General features: G+C 35.0%; 1 protein-coding gene and 19 non-coding genes across 20 annotated transcripts; 19 read left to right on the top strand and 1 right to left on the bottom strand.

Annotated features, from left to right (window-relative positions):
• Positions 1–214: 214 nt before the first annotated feature.
• LOC113395752 (prolactin-releasing peptide receptor-like) lies at positions 215–2,080 on the top strand. The gene is made up of 2 exons (XM_026633424.2): positions 215–1,655; positions 1,935–2,080. Exon 1 carries the CDS (start codon positions 315–317, stop codon positions 1,638–1,640), a length of 1,326 nt encoding a protein of 441 aa, XP_026489209.1. The 5' UTR covers positions 215–314; the 3' UTR covers positions 1,641–1,655; positions 1,935–2,080.
• A 9,031-nt stretch (positions 2,081–11,111) lies between these two features.
• On the top strand, positions 11,112–11,184 carry Trnas-cga (transfer RNA serine (anticodon CGA)). Its single transcript has one exon. It is a non-coding gene; the product is annotated as a tRNA-Ser (tRNA).
• A 754-nt stretch (positions 11,185–11,938) lies between these two features.
• Positions 11,939–12,011, top strand: Trnav-uac (transfer RNA valine (anticodon UAC)). The gene has a single exon. It is a non-coding gene; the product is annotated as a tRNA-Val (tRNA).
• A 254-nt stretch (positions 12,012–12,265) lies between these two features.
• On the top strand, positions 12,266–12,338 carry Trnav-aac (transfer RNA valine (anticodon AAC)). The gene has a single exon. It is a non-coding gene; the product is annotated as a tRNA-Val (tRNA).
• A 96-nt stretch (positions 12,339–12,434) lies between these two features.
• Trnav-aac (transfer RNA valine (anticodon AAC)) lies at positions 12,435–12,507 on the top strand. Its single transcript has one exon. It is a non-coding gene; the product is annotated as a tRNA-Val (tRNA).
• A 96-nt stretch (positions 12,508–12,603) lies between these two features.
• Trnav-aac (transfer RNA valine (anticodon AAC)) lies at positions 12,604–12,676 on the top strand. Its single transcript has one exon. It is a non-coding gene; the product is annotated as a tRNA-Val (tRNA).
• Positions 12,677–12,772: 96 nt separating this feature from the next.
• On the top strand, positions 12,773–12,845 carry Trnav-aac (transfer RNA valine (anticodon AAC)). Its single transcript has one exon. It is a non-coding gene; the product is annotated as a tRNA-Val (tRNA).
• A 96-nt stretch (positions 12,846–12,941) lies between these two features.
• Positions 12,942–13,014, top strand: Trnav-aac (transfer RNA valine (anticodon AAC)). Its single transcript has one exon. It is a non-coding gene; the product is annotated as a tRNA-Val (tRNA).
• A 96-nt stretch (positions 13,015–13,110) lies between these two features.
• Positions 13,111–13,183, top strand: Trnav-aac (transfer RNA valine (anticodon AAC)). Its single transcript has one exon. It is a non-coding gene; the product is annotated as a tRNA-Val (tRNA).
• A 96-nt stretch (positions 13,184–13,279) lies between these two features.
• Trnav-aac (transfer RNA valine (anticodon AAC)) lies at positions 13,280–13,352 on the top strand. The gene has a single exon. It is a non-coding gene; the product is annotated as a tRNA-Val (tRNA).
• A 96-nt stretch (positions 13,353–13,448) lies between these two features.
• Positions 13,449–13,521, top strand: Trnav-aac (transfer RNA valine (anticodon AAC)). The gene has a single exon. It is a non-coding gene; the product is annotated as a tRNA-Val (tRNA).
• A 96-nt stretch (positions 13,522–13,617) lies between these two features.
• On the top strand, positions 13,618–13,690 carry Trnav-aac (transfer RNA valine (anticodon AAC)). The gene has a single exon. It is a non-coding gene; the product is annotated as a tRNA-Val (tRNA).
• A 96-nt stretch (positions 13,691–13,786) lies between these two features.
• Trnav-aac (transfer RNA valine (anticodon AAC)) lies at positions 13,787–13,859 on the top strand. The gene has a single exon. It is a non-coding gene; the product is annotated as a tRNA-Val (tRNA).
• Positions 13,860–13,955: 96 nt separating this feature from the next.
• Positions 13,956–14,028, top strand: Trnav-aac (transfer RNA valine (anticodon AAC)). Its single transcript has one exon. It is a non-coding gene; the product is annotated as a tRNA-Val (tRNA).
• Positions 14,029–14,124: 96 nt separating this feature from the next.
• On the top strand, positions 14,125–14,197 carry Trnav-aac (transfer RNA valine (anticodon AAC)). The gene has a single exon. It is a non-coding gene; the product is annotated as a tRNA-Val (tRNA).
• A 2,565-nt stretch (positions 14,198–16,762) lies between these two features.
• Positions 16,763–16,835, top strand: Trnav-uac (transfer RNA valine (anticodon UAC)). Its single transcript has one exon. It is a non-coding gene; the product is annotated as a tRNA-Val (tRNA).
• A 96-nt stretch (positions 16,836–16,931) lies between these two features.
• Positions 16,932–17,004, top strand: Trnav-cac (transfer RNA valine (anticodon CAC)). Its single transcript has one exon. It is a non-coding gene; the product is annotated as a tRNA-Val (tRNA).
• Positions 17,005–18,926: 1,922 nt separating this feature from the next.
• Positions 18,927–18,999, top strand: Trnav-aac (transfer RNA valine (anticodon AAC)). Its single transcript has one exon. It is a non-coding gene; the product is annotated as a tRNA-Val (tRNA).
• Positions 19,000–20,471: 1,472 nt separating this feature from the next.
• On the top strand, positions 20,472–20,544 carry Trnav-uac (transfer RNA valine (anticodon UAC)). Its single transcript has one exon. It is a non-coding gene; the product is annotated as a tRNA-Val (tRNA).
• A 2,033-nt stretch (positions 20,545–22,577) lies between these two features.
• Trnav-aac (transfer RNA valine (anticodon AAC)) lies at positions 22,578–22,650 on the bottom strand. The gene has a single exon. It is a non-coding gene; the product is annotated as a tRNA-Val (tRNA).
• Positions 22,651–26,623: the final 3,973 nt, after the last annotated feature.

A 26,623-nucleotide genomic window follows, 5' to 3' on the forward strand; every position in this document is an offset into this window, starting at 1 on the left:
AAAGGAAGCGAGCCCAAGCCTTCGGTAATGAAATTTTAGTAATGCAAAATCAAGTCACGTTTTTACTATTAGTTAGTCAGACATTATTACGCAATAAGGCTAGTGTATACAGGCTGTGTCTTTTGTTTCTTGGTTCGTTTAAGTGTTTGTTTTTTATTAGAAGGAAAAAAAAAAATTCTGTTTCAACAAAATATAATTCTTTTAAATTGTATAATTTTGTTACAGGTCAGACGTTTAATCTCAGCGGTGCTCGTAAAGCTGACAGCGGAGGAAATACTATCATCTATTACACGAAGATATACCCGCTTAAAACGATGAACGAAACGACTCTCAGTTATCCGTACGCGCTCAACGTAACGGATAAGTTTAGAAATGAATCGAATGCAGCTTCGCCCTCTCCACAAATACCCGGATACGAAAACATCATAGATAACAAATGGATCCAAGCATTCTTTTGCGTGATTTACACAATTATCTTCGTCTTAGGTTTGCTCGGAAACGTAATAGTATGCTTCGTCGTAATCAGAAATAAAGCAATGCAGACTGTCACGAATCTATTTATAACGAATTTAGCGTTATCTGATATATTACTGTGCGTATTTGCGGTTCCATTTACACCTTTGTATTCATTCCGCGGCTCGTGGAGTTGGGGCTCACTCTTGTGTCACATGATGCCTTCTGCACAAGGGTGCAGTGTATACATATCAACTTTGACACTTATGTCAATAGCGATTGACAGATTTTTCGTAATTATATATCCGTTCCGACCGAGGATGAAAATCGAAACGTGTATCACAGTCATTATAATGATATGGACTTTTTCTATAACAGTTACGCTTCCATATGCGATATTTATGACTTATTACGATTTAGATATTGGAAGATTTTGCGAGGAAACTTGGCCAACGGAAAGGATGAGGAGAATCTTCGGCTCGGTGACATCGATCCTACAATTTGTCTTACCGTTCACCGTGATTGCTTTCTGCTACACCTGTGTTAGTTTCAAATTGAATGACAGGGCGAAAGCGAAGGCTGCCAGTAAGAATACTAGAAAGGAGGAATTCGATAAAAATAGAAAACGACGTACAAACCAAATGCTTATCGCGATGGTTACTATTTTTGGACTATCTTGGTTGCCATTAAACGTAACAAATCTTTATAATGATTATTACATATACGCTATCCACTCTAAGTACTATTTCCTCGTATTTTTCCTGTGTCACGTGGTTGCAATGTCCTCAACGTGCTACAACCCTTTTATTTACGCGTGGATGAACGAGAACTTTAGGAAAGAGTTTAAACAGTTGATACCTTGTATTGACACAAGCGCGCAACTGCGAAGCAACATTCCACTGGAGCAATTAGGTGCGTGTCAATCGGAAAAGACGTTTAATGGGAACACGGCAACTGATAGTTATGTAGGGTCGAGTTCCCAAAGAGCGCCTTCGTTTAGACATAAAAGGAAACCGAGCGCGGCGGCCGACGTCGAAAAGAGTGGCGTCGAATTAAATGAGGATTTGCTAACCGTGGATGTGAAACATTGTCACATATCTACAAGCTACAATTTAAGAAGAGAGTCTGTTAAACTGAGGCTCATCAATGAGGAGTCGTTTGATACACCGTCACAGAGTCAATTCTAACGTTTGATTTCATGGGTAAGCTTTTAGAACTTTTTAAGACCATTTTTAACCTTTCACATAAAATATTTATTAAAGTATTTTCTTACGAGCACTTTACAATCGTATTATCAAAATATCAGCATGAACAGGCAGGCATATTATACTAATTATTATTATAGGTACCTGCTCTTTTCAACAAGTATTAATTATTTATTAAGTAATTTGCCTACAGTATTAAATTTATTAAGAACTGATAAAAAAGAAAGTTTTGTATTTAAATTTTAGGCAAGAGATGTGAAAATTATTTGTTTTCAGGCGCGGCACTGGCAACGTTCCCAAGTTTGAGACAGTGAAGTAACTTTGAGCGAAGACTCAAGAGAAGCCAATATTTTTGGAGGATATTTTTTGTACCGGTTCTTTGCTATTGTAATTTTGACGACTATGAAACTTCAATACGCTTATGAATTTTGATGATCTCTTATAGTCGAAAATAGATTTTCTTATAAATATAACTTAAGCACATTTAATAGGTCCTTAATCTGCACCACTGCCAATCACCTTGAATCGTGTCCCACAAAAGTTAGTAAAAATTACGTAGACAGAGTATCTACGATTATCATAACTTTTATGACTAGAGAGTCATACTAAACCTGTTCCTATAAAAACATTTAATTATTCCTTTTAAATTCACTTACAGATTTAAAATACCGTAAATAAATATGATTTTAAAGTTAGAATTTTTATTTTGGTAAAAGTGACTGAATCGGAACTCGTTAATTGGTCCCAGTAATTCATTTTCTATGTATCACTTTCGTTTGCGAATTTTCAAACAGCGATTAACCCAGTTGTGCTATTCTGTAAGAACAAAATCGAAACTCATCACAGAACACACATCGTGATGAGTCAGAGAGTCTCATTGTTTGTAATTTAAAAACTAAGGGCTCCCTGAAGAGCAGTCGCCTGTAATGTAACGACCTAAGATATAATTTTGAGAATTCGTCTAGAGACGAATGCTTCCGGCGAGGGACCCGCCTAAATGCATCAAAATCACGTATCTCCTTATCTAGATTTCTGACATTGTACGAATGAGATACGAAATTATTTCAATCGGATTAGCAGTGCAAGTTTTTTTTTTTAAATTATTAATTGTAAAAACTTGTAAAATTTATAATTTCAATTAGTCTAAAAAATATTAAGAATAATAATAATGTCACTTAAATACATTTTGACAAGTCATGATTTTACCTTTGGAGCAATTTTTTGGGAGTGAAAATTTAAAGTCGAATTTGAATGCAACGTTCTTAGTAACGTTTAAGGGAAACGTTTACAAGGTGAAGAGGAGATTCACGTCTGTCAGTTATATTAAGCTGATGTCCTTTTTGACTCCTCAACAATTTATTGTCTTTAAAATTAACTAAAAACCACTAACGCGTATTATAACATTTATTAAGGATTAGTATTAAGAATTGATTTAAAATTTTCAGATATTTTATAAATAATCGTCTAAAATGTATTTGAAGCTGTGAAATTATAGTTCATGAATTTAATAATTAAAAGAATTTATGTTACGCGATTAATAATGACATTTTATAATAATGAGTAATCACTACACTTTATAAAAGTTTCGATTCGATATTATTCATATGACATTATATTTATTAAAGTAGATACTTATAAATAATATTCTGTCTCTTTCTTTCGAATGTCAAATCAATGATGACAGAAAGAGAGAAAAATATGTTTAACTACCCGCTACACTTTGTTTATCACTAAGGCTGTATTTTATATAATTTTAATTGCCTTGTAACATTGGTAATTACTATTCTTAGTCTATATTACTAGTACATACATACATTAGCAGCCTGTAAATTTCCCACTGCTGGGTTAAGGCCTTCTCTCCCTTTGAGGAGAAGGTTTGGAGCATATTTCACAACGCTGCTCCAATGCAGGTTGGCGTAATACACATGTGGCAGAATTTCGATGAAATTAGACACATGCAGGATTCCTCACGATGTTTTCCTTCACCGCCGAGCACGAGATCAATTATAAACACAAATTAAGCACATGAAGAAACCGTGGTGCTTGCCTGGGTTTGAACCTGCAATCATCGGTTAAGATGCACGCGTTCTAACCACTGGGCCATCTCGGTTATATCTAAACTAAAAACTGCAAGCATTCGTATGAAAACTTCAAAGGTTTCGATAATAAATCGATAGGTGAACGAGAATTGAGACTAATTTAAGGACTTGTCATTTCGACGCGTCCTTAAATTAGTGTTTATGAAAGAGAGCCATATATTTAGAGATATTAAAATATGTCATTATAAGATGTAACGAAGCAGATTTTTCACAGCAGTAAGAATTTGCAGCCTTACTTACAAACATAGCGGCTATTTTTTTTCTCTTTCTTTCGCCATTGGTAGGATATGAGAAAGAAGATGACATTGTGTCACTAATCACCCTTAAACGTTTATAGGTATAGATCTGTTCACTCACGAAGACTTATCATATTAGTACGACTAAGACATGTTGTAAGCACAATCATCACTCAACGAATGCACGCAAATAAATAAGCGCGGAGGCGGATTTATTTATTTATTTATTTATTAAGATTCACCAGTGGTAATTACACTGTTAAAGTAATAATTATGCTAAGTTACAAAGTTCTTATTGCTAAATGCATTACCTTTTAAGGTGAATACCGCATGCGAAAATAAGTGTGAGATAGTTATACATAAAAACAACAATTCTATGATCCTATGAAATTAAACAAATAAACAAAATCTACCAAACATATCAAATTGTTACATATAATTATTTATTTATAATATAGTTTTTTACATTTTTACGAAACTTTGGCAACGAATCTCTGAATAGGTCCAAGCATTTATAATCGTTTATAATTTTACATAATCGCGACACAGGTGAATTGTTCCCCAAAACAGTTCTGCGAAAAGGCTTTTCAAATAAGTTATGTATGTTATATGGTTGTTATTTGCCTTCGTGAGTGAATAGATATAAATTCAATCTTACGTATTTTGTAATAAAATTTTATCTTATGAAATTTAAAATTAGAGTATATTATTAAGTATTTTAAATTGATCAAAGATATTACTTTTTCTTGCACATAGATTTATAGATTTAATAGTTACATAGAAACGAAGGACTTTATAATATTTTTAATAGATGAACAACGCACATATTAAATTTATTCACTAATGTTTTGAAAATACAAACAGATTATTTCGATATTTCTATAGATATGTAATTAAATAAATGGCAAAAAAAGTGTTATTTAAGTATGTTCGTATTTCTAAGATTTCTGGGAGACGTTACATTATACAATACGTAGTTGTACGTAAATATTTAATATTAGTATTTTATATAATAGATCTTATTTTTTTTATATAGATTGTAGGATATTTTTAAACCTATCAAAACGGAAGGATACTAGGCGATACATTTGTTTGTTGTTTATGTTTTGACGTTTATGTTAGTCTTAAAAATTGAGTTGAATGTCTAATGTTGACGGCACCTTTCTACCTGTGTCTATAATTAGTACCTTGTTGCTAAAACGTGAAGATAATAATTTAATTAAACATTTTTTAATTATCTACCGCTACAAGCTGCGAATGATTCCAGGCGTACAGTTGCTTGTTTTACTGTGTATAAGTTTATCTTAGTAATTTTACTAATACTAATTTTACATGTCCAATTGTCCATTTATATAGTGGCAATCCCTAATAACAAGGCCAAGTGCCTTGCAGGCTGGTTCATAATACGCACAACCGAGTTGTGGATTTTTTTTATATTGCACTAACAATCTTTAAAGCACTATTAACTCCTTTGATCAATCCATACTTGATGATATATATATATATATATATATATATATATATATATATATATATATATATATATAATAGGCCACTTGATGTGGTCACCAGCGCCCATAGACATTTGTGCTGCACCAACCAATCTTGGTAGTTAAGATGTTTTGTCCACTGTGCCTGTAGTAACACTATTTCACTCCTACTTCAAACTAGAACACAACTGTTCGGCGATAGAATATTTGATAAGTAATTTGATAAATAATGATACAATTAAAAATTAATTGTATCATCATTGTATCATATGATAATTAGGGTAAAACTAAAATTCAAGGTCACAATCCATTTAAAAATGACACGGGCTGGTGAAAATGTTTTTTATTTTACTAAGGTAGTACATATTGTAGATTTATTATAGGAATTAGTAGTAGATAGAACAATGTCATATTATAAACTATCAATTATTTCCGATTTTATGCACGAAAATTAATAGGGGGTACATGGTGACTTTAGTTGACCAAATTACATGTTACGTATTGAAATAAAAAAAATATATTTAAATTGTGTCAATAAAAGTTGATAGAATAAGTTTTATTGAATTGATGTTTTTTGCCTTATTTTTATTGGAAGATCAACTCAATGAAATATTAACCATTAGATGTAATTATTGAAAATTATAATTACTGTGGATCGGATTTCTACTATCGTATATTTGAAATAATAAAGTAATATTTAATTTTAAATTATATTTGTTGTGAACATTTATATAACTTCATAATTATATTTAATGATATTATATATACTATAGATATAAGATGTTTTTTATTATATATATTTTATAAAAAACATCTACGTCATAAATATTTAATTTAATTAAAAAATGGCAACACTTTTTAATATTTACATATAGTCAGTTTCACCGTTTAAAAGTTTGTTTGAAAGAGACAAATATATATTTGTATAAAAAAAAAAATATTTTTAACGAGTATATTTTAATTTTAAAATATTCTTTCATTGGATTACTTATGTATTTAAACTAAGAAATGTGATGTAAAATATAGCAATACGTAATTCTATTTATTAGAAGGTTTCGTACCTAAAGTTTTGATGTTTTAAATAATAGATTTTAAATGATTTGCATGACTTATCATGTAGTTAATAAATATATTACATTGTCCCTTGGGCTTGTTATTTTACTCCCTAATGAACTTTAATTAAAAATATAAACATTTTTTTCACATCATTGTATGATGAATTTCAGTGAATGGAGATGAGAAGTATTAGGTTATTAAAAAATAAAAACATTAACTATAATAGGTATTTAATCTCGATCGGCTTCGTAAATTACATTTAGTGTTATTTAAATAAATTCTTAAGGAAATAGAACAGGGGTTACTGATAGCAGAAAATAATTACAAAACAGGCGGGAAAGCAGAGGTATGTACTTCCTGTCGACGAACATAATAAATGTCGTAGGAGTTGACAAAGTTATCTGGTTCACGATTATATAAATACGTTTATGTTTATTTTTTGTCTCGTGTTCGACGGCGAAGAAAAACATCGTGAACCACGCAAGTGTTCAATTCAATTCTGCAACATCTATATCCACCAAACCATATTAGTGCAGCGTGGTGGAATAAGTTCCAAACTTCGAAATGAGAGGACCTTCTCCTCAAAAGAAGGAGACATTCGCACCGCAGTGGGAAATTTAAAGGCTCAGATTTCATAATCATAACAAAATTCGGACGCATAACCAAGGATTTCGCGTGATATTTGTGGCAATGATGATACTGTCAGTTCCCAATTCCAGCCTATAATTGAGAGTTTATTGACGAAAAAACCATTTTATTTCAGACCCTATTCGAAATTAGAATCTAGAACCTTCGAATCTTGTGTCCTACTGAACTAAGGCGACAGTCACTATAATTAAGTGAATTATAACTCGAAAATTTCCCTCTACTGAAATACCTTTTCTCCTCGTACAATGAAGAACACCCAGGGAACATAATCCATCACTGCATATTGTCGGAACCATTACTTGCAATTTCTTCCACGAGCTTCCTTTTCTTAAGCAGATCACGTAATCGATTGTAAATACTATAGAGAGTCTGACGTAGTCTGACTTGGTAGTTTAAACTTCAAACTACAAGCAATTCAAATCATAAAGGTATAGCGCGATAGAATAGAATAAAAGAACTGTACGTTATCTCTCAATATGAGAATTTAATGAAAGATAGTAGTCAAATTGTGCAATTTCGTGGAAAATAAGTTTAGTATGTTTATGTATTAGTGAACAGTTTATTACGAATAGGTTAGAGCAGAATATGGCATTGCTATTTAATGTTGTATAACAACTCATTACATTTATTCCTAGAGCGTTAATAATAGTGGTCTAAAAATGAAATCTTTTTTAAAATACTGTAAAAAATAATGTATTTATTTACATAACAATAAACAACATTAAGATCTTAATTAAAATGATGAAAATGTGCATAATAGAAAAATAAAATCATACACTTAATTTAATATGTCTTTATGAAAAATTACAGCTATGTAGGCAAATATATATTTGTGGCTAGGTAAGGTAAGCTCAATACAGGTCTATGTAGGAAGATATTGCACATAAACTATCATCTCGGGAATCTCGCTGCATTATATTAATAGATTTTGAGATAGAGAGCGAATAAGCCAGTGCCAAGATACAACGAGGCAGCTTGGGAGTATGTACGGTTGAACACGCTGGCATTTTCATTTTGTATAATCCAAATAGAACGCGAGACACAATTGCTATATTGAACCATAGATTGAAATCATACATACATATCAGACCAATTTCTTGTAAGCTATCAATGGTATGTCAGTATATTTTTATAACACACTAGTTTCAGAGGGTAGGGTAGTTTCAGTAGGGTAGCTGCCAGATATTAGGCATAAAAAGTTCAGTTAGGCATTTATGATACTAGTATAGATTAGTCTGAGATAACATAAATCCTTACAAAAAAATATCCAGCAAATGAAAATAAAAAACAAATTTGTTCTCAATGAATTATGCTTAAAATATTGCTGCAACAATATCGTAACCATAAATTCTAAGCGATGTTATGAGAACACCTTTAGCAGTTGTAAATTATCCCGAGGAAACCGTCGTTAGTGCATAATATTATTTGCATACTACTTACAATTACTGGGATTGTATGCTATAATTTATACCTTTACCTTGAACTTGTGTTCGTTTAAATTGCGTTTGTATTGGAACACATTTTTCACACCGTTTCAAAGGTCAGGCCTGGGTTAAAATAGAAATATATACTGAAGATATTAGAAAATACAATATTGTATTGTTATTATTTGATGTATGTTATGCTAGCTTTATCACAGCCTTCACGTTATAGTCTACTAAATCATATTATATTGCTCTCCGTAATCTTAGGATGCGTTGGAATGCGTTTACAAGAGCACTCTGCGCGGCATATTCGTGCACATTATGTCATTGTTTCATTATAATATGGGGCAAACAAGGAGGCTAAACTGATGGAAAGTGACTATCACCATCTACATTTGCAACAGATAAGCACTTTTCATCTGAATTTGAAGACCATTAAATGTGTTTCGTTGATTTTAATATTGTCTATTTAATATGCAGATATGTCAAAAAGTTCTACAGAGAGGAATCGCAACAATTCAAACTAACATTCAAGTAGACTGCAGACATGCAAGTAAAATTGTATGAATAAGAAAGCTTATTTTACTAGAAACAATGAAGAATATAATTTATGACGTAAGTAAGTCGACCTAGAGACCTGGATTTAATTCTCAGTGTCATTAAAATTTGATTGAGTTTTTCTATAAAAATTTTTTGAGCAGGAGTTCTGAAGTTGATAGTTTTTTACGAGTAAAAATTTCCGAGATAATACATTAGGGATATCTCCAATCGCGTCGGATTTCGACTCCGTGAGATTATGCTAGCTATGATTATCATTATTGTGTAATTTAAATTTTCCATGCAGTTAGGCTGCCGTGAGCAAAATTTGGTCATGGGAATTTTGTATTTATTTTGAAAGTCGTTTTTAAGATTTATGTTTGAGCTGAGGCAAATTGATTATAATTGATCGCTGCATCGTTCCAAATCTGTCCTTCTTTCGTCTCTGTATGGCAGCTGTCTCGCCGCTAACGATCAGCGAGAAACGAGAGTAGTTCCGATAGTTTTATCGTTAAGTTATAAGCCAATGTGCGAGTGTGACGGGCACTAAGTTAGTTCCTGACACTACACAAATACTATGATGATGTATGAAATTATTTGTTCTAAATTCATATAAGCAACAATATACATAGATGAGCGCGTAACTACCAACCGAGTCTCTCTGCGAGTATTTTGACGCTACACGAGTGTCGCTGAGCGAGTTTTGTCTTTGATAGCTCTTGTAGCTATAACGAACTTGTGTAGAAACAGTTCTTGTCGGCAGTATGAATATTCAGCGAACAACTATGTTGATATTTTTGATAGACTCTACCCTTGATAAAGAGCGTACCCAAAGCTAAAATTTCAAATTTCACCGCAGGTACGATTACAATGTTAGGTACTTAGTTACTTTACATTAACATTAAGAGCCTGTTAATTTCCTAAGCTGGGCTAAGCCCTCCTCTCCCTTTGAGGAGAAGGATCGGAGAATATTCCACCACGCTGCCCCAATGTGGGTTGAAATTAAACACACGTTGGTCCTTACGATTTTTACCTTTACCGCCAAGAACGAGATGAATAATTAACATAAATTAAGCACATAAAAATTCAGTAGCGCTTGCCTGGGTTTGAACCCGCTACCATCGGTTAAGATGCACGCGTTCTAACCGTTGGACCATTTCGGCTCTCCTTAATTACTTTGCCTTTCAGTAAATTTATTGTAATGATTAATATGTATATTACTCATGGTTTTGCAGTGACAAGTCGTACTATTTCTGGTTTTCTTTCTCGCTCATTTCCTTACTCTCTATGCAAAAAATCGCGATCCTATTGCTGTGTGAAAGATCTGAAGGATCAACCTAAAAAACTCACTTAATATTTATCTTATAATATTACCAAGAATATTTAAATATAGACGCGTACTCTTTATATTATTCAATTATAGGAAACACAAACAAAACTTTAACCTTATTTCGGCCTACTGGTGGAATGAAACTTGGTTAGTCGAGGTGACGCAAACAATGTGTAAACTTGTTAGGGACACGTGTATGTTGTCACACGGTTGCAAGCACTTAGCCTTTTTAGGCTAATAGCCATTTAAACTAGCTTTTATGACTTTTATGAGAAAATAAATTTTGAATACCATAGTTTATATCGCAAAAACAACCGGTTGGTCAAACAACAACAAAAGTAGATTAAGTCTGAAAGGATTATTATATAAATAAAAACAGTAAAAAATAACAATTATTAAATATTCATGAGGATTTATTTATATAAAGACAGCATTTATAGCATGGCAAACGATCAGCTTTAAATGTTTCATCAATATGAGATTTACTCTTGAAATTTCTCTGTATTACACGCGAAGGCCCCTTATTCAATACGGATAAATTAAGATTTGTTTTGTCTATGCATATAATGCTCTACCTTTTTTCGTTTTGTTCAAGCTATATCTAGTATTAAGCTTAAGCTAGTCATTTTGGAAGTTTCCGTGGCGTAGCGGTTATCACATCTGCCTCGAACGCAGAAGGCCCCCGGTTCGACCCCGGGTGGAAACATTGCAGTAGCCATGCGCGGTATTTTTTAATTTTTTTTTTGAGAAGTCTTTGATTTGTGTTAAACGATTTTATTCAAATATTGACAACTAAGACTTGTCTATATTACATTTGGGTTTCAATGTAATTTCTTGAATACACTGGGCGATTTACTTCCGCAGAATTTGTATCACGTATTACGTGATTCGGATTCTTCAATATTGATACGATATAAAAAAGGTAAAAGAAACGTTCTAACATCACAATTTCCGGCAAAAAGATTTATTTTTATATTTTGAGGTTTTTCATAAAAAGAGCCGAATCTTCGAGTAAATCTTTGATAACTGAGTTACGTTACACGTGGCTTTTCCCCAAGTTTTTGGGTACAAAACTGGGCATTACTCATTTTTCAAGTGCTTGATTTGTATGGGCACAAATCGGCGGAATATACCGGAAACTGCGCTGTGTGGTATGTGTGTGTGCTGTGCTGAGTCCGAACGGGGTCCTAAGAAAAGCAGCAAACAATCCCTTAAATTGTGGAATGTAAACGTTTTCAATAATCTGCCCTTCGAAAATATGAAGGAGGCACTCCGATACCATGGTGTGCCTTCTTAGCTTAGGAAGCTTTGGTGGCATATCTCTGGGACCGTTTCTCTGGGAGGCGGTGATGGGTGACTTGTCCGGCTTAGAGTTGGTATATTTGTTATTATTGTTGTATATCTTTGATTCCTGATAAGCAATATTTGATAACTTTCAGATTTAAATGACCCAACTGGAAGTTTCCGTAGTGTAGCGGTTATCACATCTGCCTTACACGCAGAAGGTCCTCGGTTCGATCCCGGGCGGGAACATTGTTTTGACTGCCGAAGCCTAGCAATCATGACACACATGGCAATCGATATAAGATTTTTTCATTCTAATAAACATTACTTATACTTCCCTACGGTTTACACAATTTTACTCTATTTATAAAATTTACAGTCAGAAGTTTATACAGGTCAACAACTACTACTAGAACTTACTTCTCGTTGATCTAGTGTTATTTCTTTGTGGTCTGTCTAGCAATATTTATATGATATTTAAATTTAAGCCAGTAACTCTGGAAGTTTCCGTGGTGTAGCGGTTATCACATCTGCCTAACACGCAGAAGGTCCCCGGTTCGACCCCGGGCGGAAACATAACTTTTGTCTATCGAAGCCTGTCAGTTTTTATTTCTTTGTGTTCTTTGTAGCTATATTTAAACGATTTTAAAATTTAAGCCAGTAACTCTGGAAGTTTCCGTGGTGTAGCGGTTATCACATCTGCCTAACACGCAGAAGGTCCCCGGTTCGACCCCGGGCGGAAACATAACTTTTGTCTATCGAAGCCTGTCAGTTTTTATTTCTTTGTGTTCCTTGTAGCTATATTTAAACGATTTTAAAATTTAAGCCAGTAACTCTGGAAGTTTCCGTGGTGTAGCGGTTATCACATCTGCCTAACACGCAGAAGGTCCCCGGTTCGACCCCGGGCGGAAACATAACTTTTGTCTATCGAAGCCTGTCAGTTTTTATTTCTTTGAGTTCTTTGTAGCTATATTTAAACGATTTTAAAATTTAAGCCAGTAACTCTGGAAGTTTCCGTGGTGTAGCGGTTATCACATCTGCCTAACACGCAGAAGGTCCCCGGTTCGACCCCGGGCGGAAACATAACTTTTGTCTATCGAAGCCTGTCAGTTTTTATTTCTTTGAGTTCTTTGTAGCTATATTTAAACGATTTTAAAATTTAAGCCAGTAACTCTGGAAGTTTCCGTGGTGTAGCGGTTATCACATCTGCCTAACACGCAGAAGGTCCCCGGTTCGACCCCGGGCGGAAACATAACTTTTGTCTATCGAAGCCTGTCAGTTTTTATTTCTTTGTGTTCTTTGTAGCTATATTTAAACGATTTTAAAATTTAAGCCAGTAACTCTGGAAGTTTCCGTGGTGTAGCGGTTATCACATCTGCCTAACACGCAGAAGGTCCCCGGTTCGACCCCGGGCGGAAACATAACTTTTGTCTATCGAAGCCTGTCAGTTTTTATTTCTTTGAGTTCTTTGTAGCTATATTTAAACGATTTTAAAATTTAAGCCAGTAACTCTGGAAGTTTCCGTGGTGTAGCGGTTATCACATCTGCCTAACACGCAGAAAGTCCCCGGTTCGACCCCGGGCGGAAACATAACTTTTGTCTATCGAAGCCTGTCAGTTTTTATTTCTTTGTGTTCTTTGTAGCTATATTTAAACGATTTTAAAATTTAAGCCAGTAACTCTGGAAGTTTCCGTGGTGTAGCGGTTATCACATCTGCCTAACACGCAGAAGGTCCCCGGTTCGACCCCGGGCGGAAACATAACTTTTGTCTATCGAAGCCTGTCAGTTTTTATTTCTTTGAGTTCTTTGTAGCTATATTTAAACGATTTTAAAATTTAAGCCAGTAACTCTGGAAGTTTCCGTGGTGTAGCGGTTATCACATCTGCCTAACACGCAGAAGGTCCCCGGTTCGACCCCGGGCGGAAACATAACTTTTGTCTATCGAAGCCTGTCAGTTTTTATTTCTTTGTGTTCTTTGTAGCTATATTTAAACGATTTTAAAATTTAAGCCAGTAACTCTGGAAGTTTCCGTGGTGTAGCGGTTATCACATCTGCCTAACACGCAGAAGGTCCCCGGTTCGACCCCGGGCGGAAACATAACTTTTGTCTATCGAAGCCTGTCAGTTTTTATTTCTTTGTGTTCCTTGTAGCTATATTTAAACGATTTTAAAATTTAAGCCAGTAACTCTGGAAGTTTCCGTGGTGTAGCGGTTATCACATCTGCCTAACACGCAGAAGGTCCCCGGTTCGACCCCGGGCGGAAACATAACTTTTGTCTATCGAAGCCTGTCAGTTTTTATTTCTTTGAGTTCTTTGTAGCTATATTTAAACGATTTTAAAATTTAAGCCAGTAACTCTGGAAGTTTCCGTGGTGTAGCGGTTATCACATCTGCCTAACACGCAGAAGGTCCCCGGTTCGACCCCGGGCGGAAACATAACTTTTGTCTATCGACGCCTGTCACTTTTTATTTCTTTGAGTTGTATTCTTTTGTCTGGCATTTTATTAATCCTGACTTTTGCCTACGGCATGTCTTCTGATTTAGTCTACTGCAGTGTACACGGTCTCTAGCGTCATCCTGTTTTAGTACATTGGCTCTCATCTGCTTCACAATATCCAGTCATCGCTGCTTTGGACGCCTGAGAGGCCAAGTTCCAGGTACAAACATACCATGGCACTTTCTTCCGACACATTCCTTAGGTCGACGCGCGACATTGCCATTCAATTTCAAGTAAATAAAATATACTGGGAAATTTTATTTTGTTTGTTTGATTGATAGCGTTATGTAGTTTTAACTTTAAATAAAATACCAAGTAATCTTTTTTGGAATTTTTGTACAGTAAAAACGTTTCAAATAAAATTCCTATCATAGAACGGTTAAGAGTTATATTATACAGCAATAAAATGAAATTTAAAAGGCTATTCCCGTTGTCGGGGTATTATGCCAATTTAGTATAATCTGTTATATGAAATTAAAATTACACTAGTAACTTAGCTTTATACTACTTCAGCGATCATTATAATTTTACGTTTTAAAACTGCATTAATTAATATAATATCATGATCATAATAGTTTGTGTTCATTGACGTGGTAATTGTGCAGTACTATAATATAAATTCCTTTAATTATCGAGATTTAACAGTCAGGCTTTTAGTTTGGGAGTAAATGACGATAAACATGTATCATGTTACAAAAACGTGTACTCACGTGAACAGACTGATGACGTCATTGGTCTTCTGAAATAATGCGTAATATTTGAACATGTTGATAAAATGTAAATACCACAAGAAAAAGTTTTTTAAAACAAGGCTCGCATTTATATCTAATCGATTATTGCTTCCCTAGTACATAAAGCTTTTGGGCTAAAACCTGAGCATCAATGATTTTTCAGGTGCTTGATTAGGTATCAAAAATCATATGCAACAATTCATTTATACAATGTAGAATAAATTACACACACAGACTAACATAAAAAGCTTTAAGACAAGGAAGGTATACAAGGATAGAATTGTCGGGCTTCGGTTGTCAAAAACAATATTTCCGCCTGGGACCGAACCGGGGGTCTTCTGCGTGTTAGGCAGATGTGATAACCACTACACCACCGAAGCTTCCAGAATGACTACCTCGACATTGAAAATCGGTTAAATATTGCGACACAGAACACAAATAAATAAAAACTGAAAGGCTTAGATTAACAAAAGTAATTTTTCCGCTCGGGGTCAAAACGGGAGCTGTCTTCGTGGATTTTAATCAAATTTAGTCACGGTGACTAATCCCTCTCTATGCCCGAGATGGCCCAGTGGTTAGGACGCGTGCATCTTAACCGATGATTTTGGGTTCAAACCCAGGCAGGCAACACTGAATTTTCATGTGCTTAATTGTGCTGTTCTTTGTGTTTATAATTCATCTCGTGCTCGGCGGTGAAGGAAAACATCGTGAGGAAACTTGCATGTGTATAATTTCAACGAAATTCTGCCACATGTGTATTCCACCAATCCGCACTGGAGCAGCGTGGTGGAATATGCTCCAAACCTTCTCCTCAAGGGAGAGGAGGCCTTAGCCCAGCAGTGGGAAATTTACAGGCTGCTAATGTATGTATGTATGTATGACTAATCTCAATAGATACTACGAAACTACGCAGGACATATATTACACCAACGTTTGCGTAAACACAGATGCACTCTCTATTCCTCCACTCTCGTAATCCAAGGGGATTGTAAAACTGACACAAATGGACAGAGTTCAGGACTAACGATTTTACATGCTTTCCGAGGCACGGGAGTGTGCACACTTCCAACTTTCAGATTCCATGTTGAATGCCACTAGATCAACGAAGTAGTAAGTTGTTCACCTGTATAGACATCTGACTGTAATTTGTATAAATAGAGTTAAATTGTAAAAAACGTTGTTTTTTTATGTTATAGGTTTGCGGACGAGCATATGGGCCACTTGGTGGCAGTGGTCACCAGCGCCCATAGACAATGGCGCTGTAAGAAATATAAACCATTTCTTACATCACCAATGCTCCACCAACTTTGAGAATTAAGATGTTATGTCCCTTGTGCCTGTAGTTACACTGGCTCACTCGCCCTTCAAACCGGAACACAACAATACTGAGTACTGGCATTGACGGTAGAATATCTGATGAGTGGGTGGTACCTACGCAGGCGGACTGACACAAAGCTCTACCACCAAGTAAGTTGTAGGCAAGTATATTTTTTTATCAGAAGAAAAAAAATATATATGGAAACATTGCTTTTGTCAATTATAACGAGACAGTTTCTAGGTAATGATTATTATGTTCCGGATTATCAATATTTAAATGGTAAAATATTTAAGTTACTCATTCTCGAAGTTTCCGTGGTGTAGCGGTCATCACATCTGTCTTACACGGAGAAAATCCCAGGTTTGTTCTTAATTGAAGCTTGTCAGTTTTTACTTCTTTTGGTTAGGTGTTGCAATATTTAAGCAATTTTCAATTTTCAGCTAGTCATTCTGGAAGTTTTCGTGGTGTAGCGGTTATCACATTTGCTTTACACGCAGAAGGCCCCCGGTTCGATTCCGGGCGGAAACTTTTCTTTTATTATTCGAAGCCTGTCAGTTTTTATTTCTTTGTGGTCTGTATCGCACTATTTAAATGTTTTTCATATTTAGGCTTCTCATTCTTGAAGTTTCCGTGGTGTAGCGGTTATCACATCTGCCTCACACGCAGAAGGCCCCCGGTTCGATTCCGGGCGGAAACATTACTTTTATCAATCAAAAACAGACAGTTTTTTTGTTCTTTGTTTTCTATATAGCAAAATTTAAGTTATTCCAAATTTAACTAGTGATTCTTGTATCTGCTTCACAAGCAGAATGTTTCCGGTCCGAGCCCGGCGGAAACATTATTTTTTGTCTATTTAAAATTTTTAGTTTATATTTATAGTTTACTTCTGGGTAAGCGAGATTTAATAAGTTTTTAGATTTAAACGGAACAGCTTAAAAACTTCTGTTGTGTAACGATTATCACATTTGCCTAACACGTAGAAGAATTCATGCTCTTGTTAATGCAGAAAAATATTGAGATTAATATATTTCGTAATAAAATAAAGCCTTCAATAGATAGTGGTGGAATAATTTTCCAAACTTCTCCGAGACCGAGGAAACTTTGCCCAACTATTATTGAGAGTAAAGAAAAAACGTAAAAATTACTTTACAATATTTTGAGTGTAATCAAAATTTATTTTGGGTAACGAAATGCATTTTTTTTGTTTGTTAGTTAATTGTTGATAGTATTTTCAAAGCGGACTATAATTTGTATTAATTACCTGAAGTCGTTTAACCACACAATCGACCTTATCTTTGGGCTGTGAATAAAACCAATTTAATCATAAATTATTTAATTACAAAGCAAAAAGTTTCTAATAAAATTTCCATCATAGAACGGTTAGGAGTTATATAACAGCAATAAAATTAAATTTAAAAGCAATTACCAATTATCGGCGTGTCATGCAAATTAAGTAGAACCTGTTAAATAAAATTTAAATGACACGAGTAACGCAGCTTTGTACTACTTCAGAGTTAATTATAATTTAACGATTTAGAATTACATTCATAAATATAAAAATATGAAACATCTGTGTTCACTAAGGTGGCGATTGTGTGGTGCTACAGTATAAATTCATTTTATTACATTATTTTGTGTGAACTGACCGATGGCATTATTGAATACGCTCTGAAAGATAACGTGTTACATTTGAACGGCGAGAAGACGATTTTAAAAAGGCCTTGTATGTAATAAATCAACTATTGCTTATTTAGTACAAGTACTAGTAAGCTTTAAAAATCGGAAGATAATAAATTTGAATTGAAAAAAGAAAATATTGCATATATTAATAATAATAAATATTGGACAACATCACATACATTACTCTGATCCCACTGTAAGTAGCTAAAGCACTTGTGTTATGGAGAATCAGAAGTAACGATGGTACCACAAATACCCAGACCCAAGACAACGTAGAAAACTAATGAACTTTTTCTACATCGACTCGGCCGGGAATCGAACCCGGGACCTCGGAGTAGCGTACCCATGAAAACCGGTGTACACACTACTCGACCACGGAGGTCGTCACTCGACCACGGAGGTCGTGACCACGGATATATAGAAACTAAAACACATTCAAACTGCACGACATGCTTTCATTGACAAAAGTAATGTTTTTTTTTTTATGAAAGATGGCAAACGTACAGGAGACTCACCTGATGGAAAGTGACTACCACCGGAGTACGCTCTTTTCTTGAAAGTCGAAATGTTTCTGTCCGGGATCGAATCGGTGGCCATGAATGCATACTCTTATATTGAATTTGGTAATATCTATTTAATTATATTTTTAATGACAATTAGTATAATATTAAATAATAATATTTACCTCATCTTCGGTTACATTATAGTTAAGGTATTTCTTACCGAAACTGTGGACATACTAATAAAAATTAAATAAGAATTATCCACCATATATAAGCATTTATATGCAACAGATCAACCTGACACGCAAAAGACCCCTTGTTCGTTCTCCGGCGGGAACATCGCTTTTGTCAATCGAGGCCTGTCCGTTTTTAGATATTTTCGATTCTTGATTAGCAATATTTGATAACTTTCAGAATTGAGCGAAACAACTTGAACGTTTCCGTGGTGTAGCGGTTATCACATCTGCCTAACACGCAGAAGGCCCCCGGTTCGATCCCGGGCGGAAACATTGATTTTGTCAGTACTAAATTTCTGTATATTTATAATTTTGTTCTTGGTAAGCAAGATTTGTTTAGTTTTCAAATTTAAGTGGTTTATTTGCAAAGTTCCCGCGGTATAACGGCTATCACATCTGCCGAACAAGCCGGTTCAACCCTGAGCGGAAACTTTATTTTATTTTTAAATACAGTTTTAAGCCGGAACAGAACAATACTAAGTTTTGCTGTTCGGTGTTAAAATATTTTATGAGACGAGAATGTATCCAGACGATTTCCGACAAAGCACTATCACCAAGTAAAGAAAATATACTAGATTATTTCAATTTAACTTTACAATGAAATAATTCTCTAAGCTTTAATAGACTTTTTAATTTTTTAGGTTCAAAAAGTTTGTACTAGAATTCCTATCATGGATCGGTTAAGATATATTAAAAGCATAAAATGAAAATTAAAAGGCTGTACCACTTATCGAGGCATTATACAAATTTAGTATGATCTATTATATAAAAATTAGCTATATAAAAAGTAACGTAGTAATTACTTCATCATTCATTATAATTTAAGGTTTTAGAATTATATTATTTAATATAATATCTACATCAAAATAGTTTGGGTTCATTAACGTGGTGATTGTGCGGGGCTGTCGTATACATTATTTTAATTGTCTAGTTTCAGCAGCCAAACGTTTAGTTTGGAGTGATCTATAAACAAGTGTCATGTAACAAAAACGAGATGTGAACAGAACTACGACATCATTGGTTATCTTCTGAAATGACGCGGAATATTTGAGCACAGTGACCGAATGTAAATTCAGTTAGAAAACAATTTTTCAAATAAGGAATGCAATTGAAACTCAACTATTACTTTTCTAGAACAAAAAGTTTGCGGTCTCAAATCAGGGCACACTGATTTTTCAAAAATTCATGGGTAACAATTCATTCATACAATATAACTAAAATTTATCTGAGACGAAGGGAGACTTTCACCAAGTAGTATTTACAACTGTTATTTATTTTTTTTAAAACGTAAAATATTTCAATTTTACTTTATGTAAAAATCTTAAAGCCTGCAAATTTAATATTAATCTCTTAAATCCAAAGATCATATATAAGAAAAGTCATAAACAAAGTTTAACGCGGGCTTGCGATTAGAATAACTTGGGAGATTTTGTTAGGCTTTAAATACTTATGTTTATACTTAGGTTTAAATACTTTTCATATATAATTAACATTACGTTAAAATAATAAAACGTCATTTAAATAAAAATCTTATCCATGCGTCAATTGTTGGACCGACTCTAAGTTAAGAAGAAAAATATGTTCTTAGGATTTCTCAAATATACCATTTGAATTGCAAATGTTTTTCTCATATTATACAATTCTCATTAGAAATTCATTGCGAATTATCAAATATGAAAATAAAAAAAAAGAAATTATGTGGTAATATTTAAATGATGTTCAAATTTGAGCGAGTCACTCTGCAAGTTTCCGTGGTGTAGCGGTTATCACATCTGCCTTACACGCAGAAGGCCCCCGGTTCGATCCCGGGCGGAAACATTGTTTTTGTCAATTATAACGAGTCTATTTCTGAATATTACTGTTCTTGTTCAGGTATTTGATTAGTTTTCAGATTAATCTAATCTGTCTTAAAGTTATCGCTTGCTATTATTGCGGTTATCATATCTACTTTACACTCAGAAGGCCCCGGTTCGATCCCGGGCAGAAACTTCCGTCAATTACAATGTGTCAGTTTTTGAGTATTGATGTTGATTCCGGGAAGCAATATTGAAATTATTTTTAAATTCCAGCTAGTCATTCCAGCACGTTTCCGTGGTGTAGCCGATAATCACATCTGCCTCACACGCAGAATATCCCCTGTTCGAACCAGGGCGGAAATATTGCTTAGGTCTATTAGAACCAGTTTGGAATATCCGGGTATGCTATCCGGGTAGGTATATGACTCCACTCTACCAGATGGTAAGTGGTTGTAGAGTCCAAATGAGAAGACGGCCAGTACAGTCAAGAAGAATGAACTACTTTCGCCGCCCTCACCATACTGGCCCCATGATCCCTCTTCACGCCTAGTTTGAGGGAACCCAGTTTAAAAGAGAACGGGAACACGTATTCTGGTAGAGAATTCCATTTTGTAGCGCGCGTGCGCGATGGAATTGATGTCACAGTTAGGTGTTGTCAAAAGTCAGAACGCGTAGACGTGAACGTGACGGGGAGCCGGAATATGAGAGAAAAATCTTTACAGCATATACTGTGATACAGTCGATAAGACGGCCGTTATTTCTTGCCGCAACCGTAAAGGTTCGAAGGTGTTTGTGACATTTACGTCACCAATAATGCGAAATGTACGTTGCTGTTGCCGATTTAAGATCTTCAATATATAGTTGGCGGAGACATCCCAAAAGTGCAAAAGATCCTAAAAATATAAAAGAAAAAAAAAGCAAGTACATAGCAAATAAATAATGTTCTAATTAGTTGTTTGTGTTTTTTTCCATAAAACCGCGATAAGTGGATTATCGCGGTGACTTTTCAATATTCAACGCAAGACCGCACTTACGTATTCTACAAAAGGCAGTTATTGTGGCGTGAAAATACGCCGCATTTTGTTCAGGACCGCTTTTTTGCACACTAGATTCCTTCCAAGCCTTCGGCTCATATCCTGTAGAAAGAGACAGCTGGAATAGGCGTGTTAACACTGATGACAGCTCCTCTGCACACTTGTTCAGTACTGTAGCTGGTATTCCATCAGAATCGCTAGCTTTCCGTATATCGAGTGATTACAGCTCTGCACGCACATCGCGATGCCTGATTTTTATATCGGGCATTATGTGACCTCACGAAGGGTATTGTTGGTGGCAGCTCATTAAAATCATCGATCCCAGAGCTGTAGGCAAAGAGTTTTGGCAGAAGATCAGCTCTTCCTGCGGACTGTGAGATAGCGATCCATATGAATTTCTAACTGGTGGCAGCAAAGGTTGGCTATAATAGTTTTGCACAGACTTTGTCAGACGTCAAAATCTACGGGAGCTCGTAGGTTGCGAGACAAGTTCGTGGTCAATTTGTACAATGCGTTGTGCATCGGCTCTTATCTTATCTTACAGGGCTTGGATTTTTTGTTGTAGGTTGCTTTCATATAGTCGTTGTTCAAGCCCCAATAACGCAGCCATTTATACACGCGCGATACGCCGCTTGCTTGGATGACACAGCATCGGCACAATCGCCAGCGAACCAAGGGTTACGCGTAACAAAATCGTTTGTTTTAATTAAAGTAGTGATTGTGCGGTGCTACCGTATAAATTCTTGAATTGTCGAGATTCAGCAGTCAGGCGTTAAGTTTGGAGTGACAGACAAGTACCAAAACGTGCACTCATGTGAAAAGACCGATGCCGTCATTGGTCACCTTCTGAAATAACAATTTACATTTGAGTGTACCGACCAAATGTTAAAACTGCAAGAAAAAAAATGTAAAATAACTTGCATTTGAAACTAGTCAAGGATTTAGCCTTTGTAGTAAATAAAGCTTTATGACAAGGAAGATATACACGGATAGAATTGCAAGCTTTGGTTGTCAAAAACAATGTTTCCACCCGGGATCGAACCGGGGGCCTTCTGCGTGTTAGGCAGATGTGATCACCACTACACCATGGAAACTTTTAAGTTGACTCGGTTAAATTTAGAACTAATCAAATATTGCTTATCAAGCTAACCAAAAGTATCTAATAACTCGGGGTAGAACTGGGGGCCCCCTGCGTTTTAGACAGATGTGACAACCGCTGCACCACGGAAACTTTCATATAAGATTTTTTCATTCCGATTAACAAATAATACTTGCCTACAACGTTTTTCACAATTTTACTCTATATATATACGCTTTACCGTCAGGAATCTATACTGGTCAACAACTACCACTACATCGTTGGTCTAGTGCCTATTCTCAGTCAGTCCAGAGTCTGGCAGGTGGAAGGGTGCCCAGTCGCATCTCGGAAAGCATGTAAAATCGTCTAGAATTATGTCTGCTGTGTCAGTTTTGCTGTTCCATCGGATTATGATAGTGACCGATTAGAGGGCAGCTTTGTTTGCGCGCATATTTGTGCAATATCGTATGTTCTGCGTAACTTGTTAGCCTCTCGTGAGGTTAACCTACATAAAATAAACATAACATAATCAGCCTGTAAATTTCCCACTGCTGGGCTAAGGCCTCCTCTCCCGTTGAGGAGAAGGTATGGAGCATATTCCACCACGCTGCTCCAATGCGGGTTGGTGGAATACACATGTGGCAGAATTTCGTTGAAATTAGACACATGCAGGTTTCCTCACGATGTTTTCCTTCACCGCCGAGCACGAGATGAATTATAAACAAATTAAGCACATGTAAATTCAGTGGTGCCTGCCTGGGTTTGAACCCGAAATCATCGGTTAAGATGCACGCGTTCTAACCACTGGGCCATCTCCATCGAGGTTAACCTACATGATCGAAATCGTTTTGGAGGACATAATCATATTCTACATCATCACATCACTTTTACCTTACCTAAAGTATTATATTAATCAACAATAGTTTTTATATTCTCACCGATCAAAAGTGATATTGACTGGAACGAGTTCTCTGTAACATATTCAACGTCGTTAGTAATTTTTCTAAGTCAGCTTTCGATATTAAGTTACGAGAATAATTAGTACTTTCGCATGTGATGGTAGATAATGAAATTATGTCGGGTTTACCATAGTCATAGCAGTATTTAATGCATTTGATACTTGTGAAGTATATTGAACGGTTTGAAATCGTATCAAATTTGTGTAGTTGCTCTCGGTAATAAATTACGAGAATAATCCGTATAATTACTTAAAAAAAAAAAATTAAAATGTCATGTTTTGATGCATTCGTAAAGTAAAGCTGGAGTCTGTTTGCCTAAGTCTAGACTACCTCATTACTGTAATTGCTAAACAATCAGAGATGTTTATGTAGGCGTTGAGTTTAAAAAACTATTCTCCGCTTTGTTTAATTAGGCAAAGGTACCATTATTATTCAAGTGCAACGTGTGTTATATTTGCGTCTGCATATTATGTTTGCTATGTTTGTGTTAATTTAATGACAGTATATTAACAGGAATGTTGTCTTGGTGATATGGATGCACGTGTGATCGTTTTTGTGTGTGTGTATTTTAGTGTAAACTTGCAATGGTGCATCAGTTTGCTTAGTTTAAATCAAGCTGAATTACTTACATTAATTAAATACTCTAATCCTATAGAGTTGAATACATTTTTATGATGGGTATGTCCTGAAGATTGTTTCCAAATGTATACGTGTGCAATTACGCTAGTCTGTTTAGAATTTCTCACATGTTTATCGCATTTGAATAATGGTTTCGATTAAAAAAGGTTTATATATATATATATACTTTTTTTATGGCATAGTTTGGCGGACGAGCATATGGACCTCCTGATGGTATGTGGGTACCGACAATGGCGCTGTAAGAAATATTAACTATTCCTTACATCGCCAATACGCTACCAACCTTGGGAACTAAGATGTTATGTCCATTGTGCCTGTTACACTCACCTTTCAAACCGGAACACAACAATATTAAGCACCGTTGTTTGGCGATAGAATATCTGATGATTATGTGATACATAGCCAGATGGCCTTACACAAAGCCCTACCAACAGTTACATATACCTACTTGAATATAAATCTACTTTATTATCTTAATGTTATACAGGGTACACGTATGTCAGATAAGGATACCGGGAAAGATTTAAGAATTGTTAATTTTATTTATTTTGTTCATAAATAACTCTACACCAATGGGTATAATATAAAAACTCCATGGAACAAACAAGATGTCTGTCTGGTGTTTACCCTGTATAAAGAGCTCCACGTTAAAGAGAGGAAAATGTAAATAATTGACTTTACATTTGTCACGGCGCTCCATCTACGTGTTGTTTCTTCCTCTTTTCATAAACGTTAATTGAACGTGAACTGAATAATGTTTATTATCTATACATATAATAAAATTGGAGTGTCTGCTTGTAATATAAAAATAACCCACTTTAACTAAATGCATATGTATGTATACAAGGTACATATACCGAATTAATATTTTTTTACAATTTTTGTCGGTCTGTTTGTTCCGGCTAATCTCTGGAATGGCTGAATCGATTTAGACGTGACTTTCACTGGCAGATAGCGGATGTAATAAGGAGTAACTTAAGCTATTTTTGTTTTAGAATTATATATAGAATAAAAATAAAATCACGCTACAATATCCAAATAACTTAAATTCAAATAACGCGCACGAAGTCGCGGGCACAGCTAGTCTTGTTTATAAATTTATTGGATATAGGAGTACGTAATTCACGCTTCTCACGTCAATAGTTTTAATTTAAAGCGGGTGAAACTGCAAAGCGCTGCGCCGCGCTTTACCATAACGATATTATATTTTAAAGCCGCTGCATCGTCTACACGAATATTGTAAAAAGGTATTATTTGTTTGTTTGTATTTAGGGGCTAATTTCGGAACTAATGAGACAATTAAAAAAAACACAAACACAATGCTGCATTATTCCTGAGTACTATATATGTAAATATGATTTATATAGGATATAAATCATATTTATATTATATAATTTTCGTTATCAATAAATTGCACCCCTATGACGCTATGCGAGAAGCTATTATCTGTTTTTTTATGGTATAGATTAGTGGACCTGCATATGGGCCACCTGATGGTAAGTGGTCACCACCGCCCATAGACAATGGCGCTTTAAAAAATATTAACCATTCCTTATATTGCCAATGCGCCACCAACCTTGGGAACTAAGATGTTATATCCCTTGTACCTGTAGTTGCACTAGCTCACTCACCCTTCAAACCGGAACACAACAATACCGAGTAATGCTGTTTAGCGGTAGAATACCTCATGAGTGGGTGGTACCTACCCAGACGGCCTTGCACAAAGCACTATCACCAAGAAAAGCTATTCTATCATACAATTACCAAACCAATATGTGAATTGGTTTAGTATATTTGTAAGTTAATTAGATGAGATTTATTTATTAATTGATATTATTGAAAGTATGAGACTAAACCTTCTGTAAAATGTTGTGACATTAATTTTGATAAACTGATGTAATGAACAATTTCATTTCGTTAATAACAAAATAGAAATATTAAATTGGACGCCATATTTTCGAGACTGATTCAGGCCAACGTACATTTTTTATGAGAAAACTTTCATTACGTAGGAATTATAGCAATATGGTAATATCATCCTTATTAATACTATGTGAAAGTAATCAACTATGTATTTATTATTAATATTATGTATTATTTAGTTAAGGTTTAACTTTTTCCTAGGTTGTTTACTAGAGCTTTGTGCAAACTTTATTCTAATAAATTCTAATATCGATATTCTACCGCCAAACAGCAACAACACAGTGTTGTTGTGTTCCGGTTCGAAGGATGAGTGAGCCGGTGTACCTACAGGCATAAGGGACAACATCTGAGTCACCAAGGTCGGTGATGCATTTCAAAAAATCAAAATCAAAATATACTTATACTAATTTAACAAACTATATTAAGTGAAGCTACCACCGGTTCGGAATGTCAATTCTATCGAGAAGA

Source organism: Vanessa tameamea, chromosome 16 (assembly GCF_037043105.1).
Source record: "Vanessa tameamea isolate UH-Manoa-2023 chromosome 16, ilVanTame1 primary haplotype, whole genome shotgun sequence".
In the NCBI taxonomy this organism is placed as follows: Eukaryota; Metazoa; Arthropoda; class Insecta; order Lepidoptera; family Nymphalidae; genus Vanessa; species Vanessa tameamea.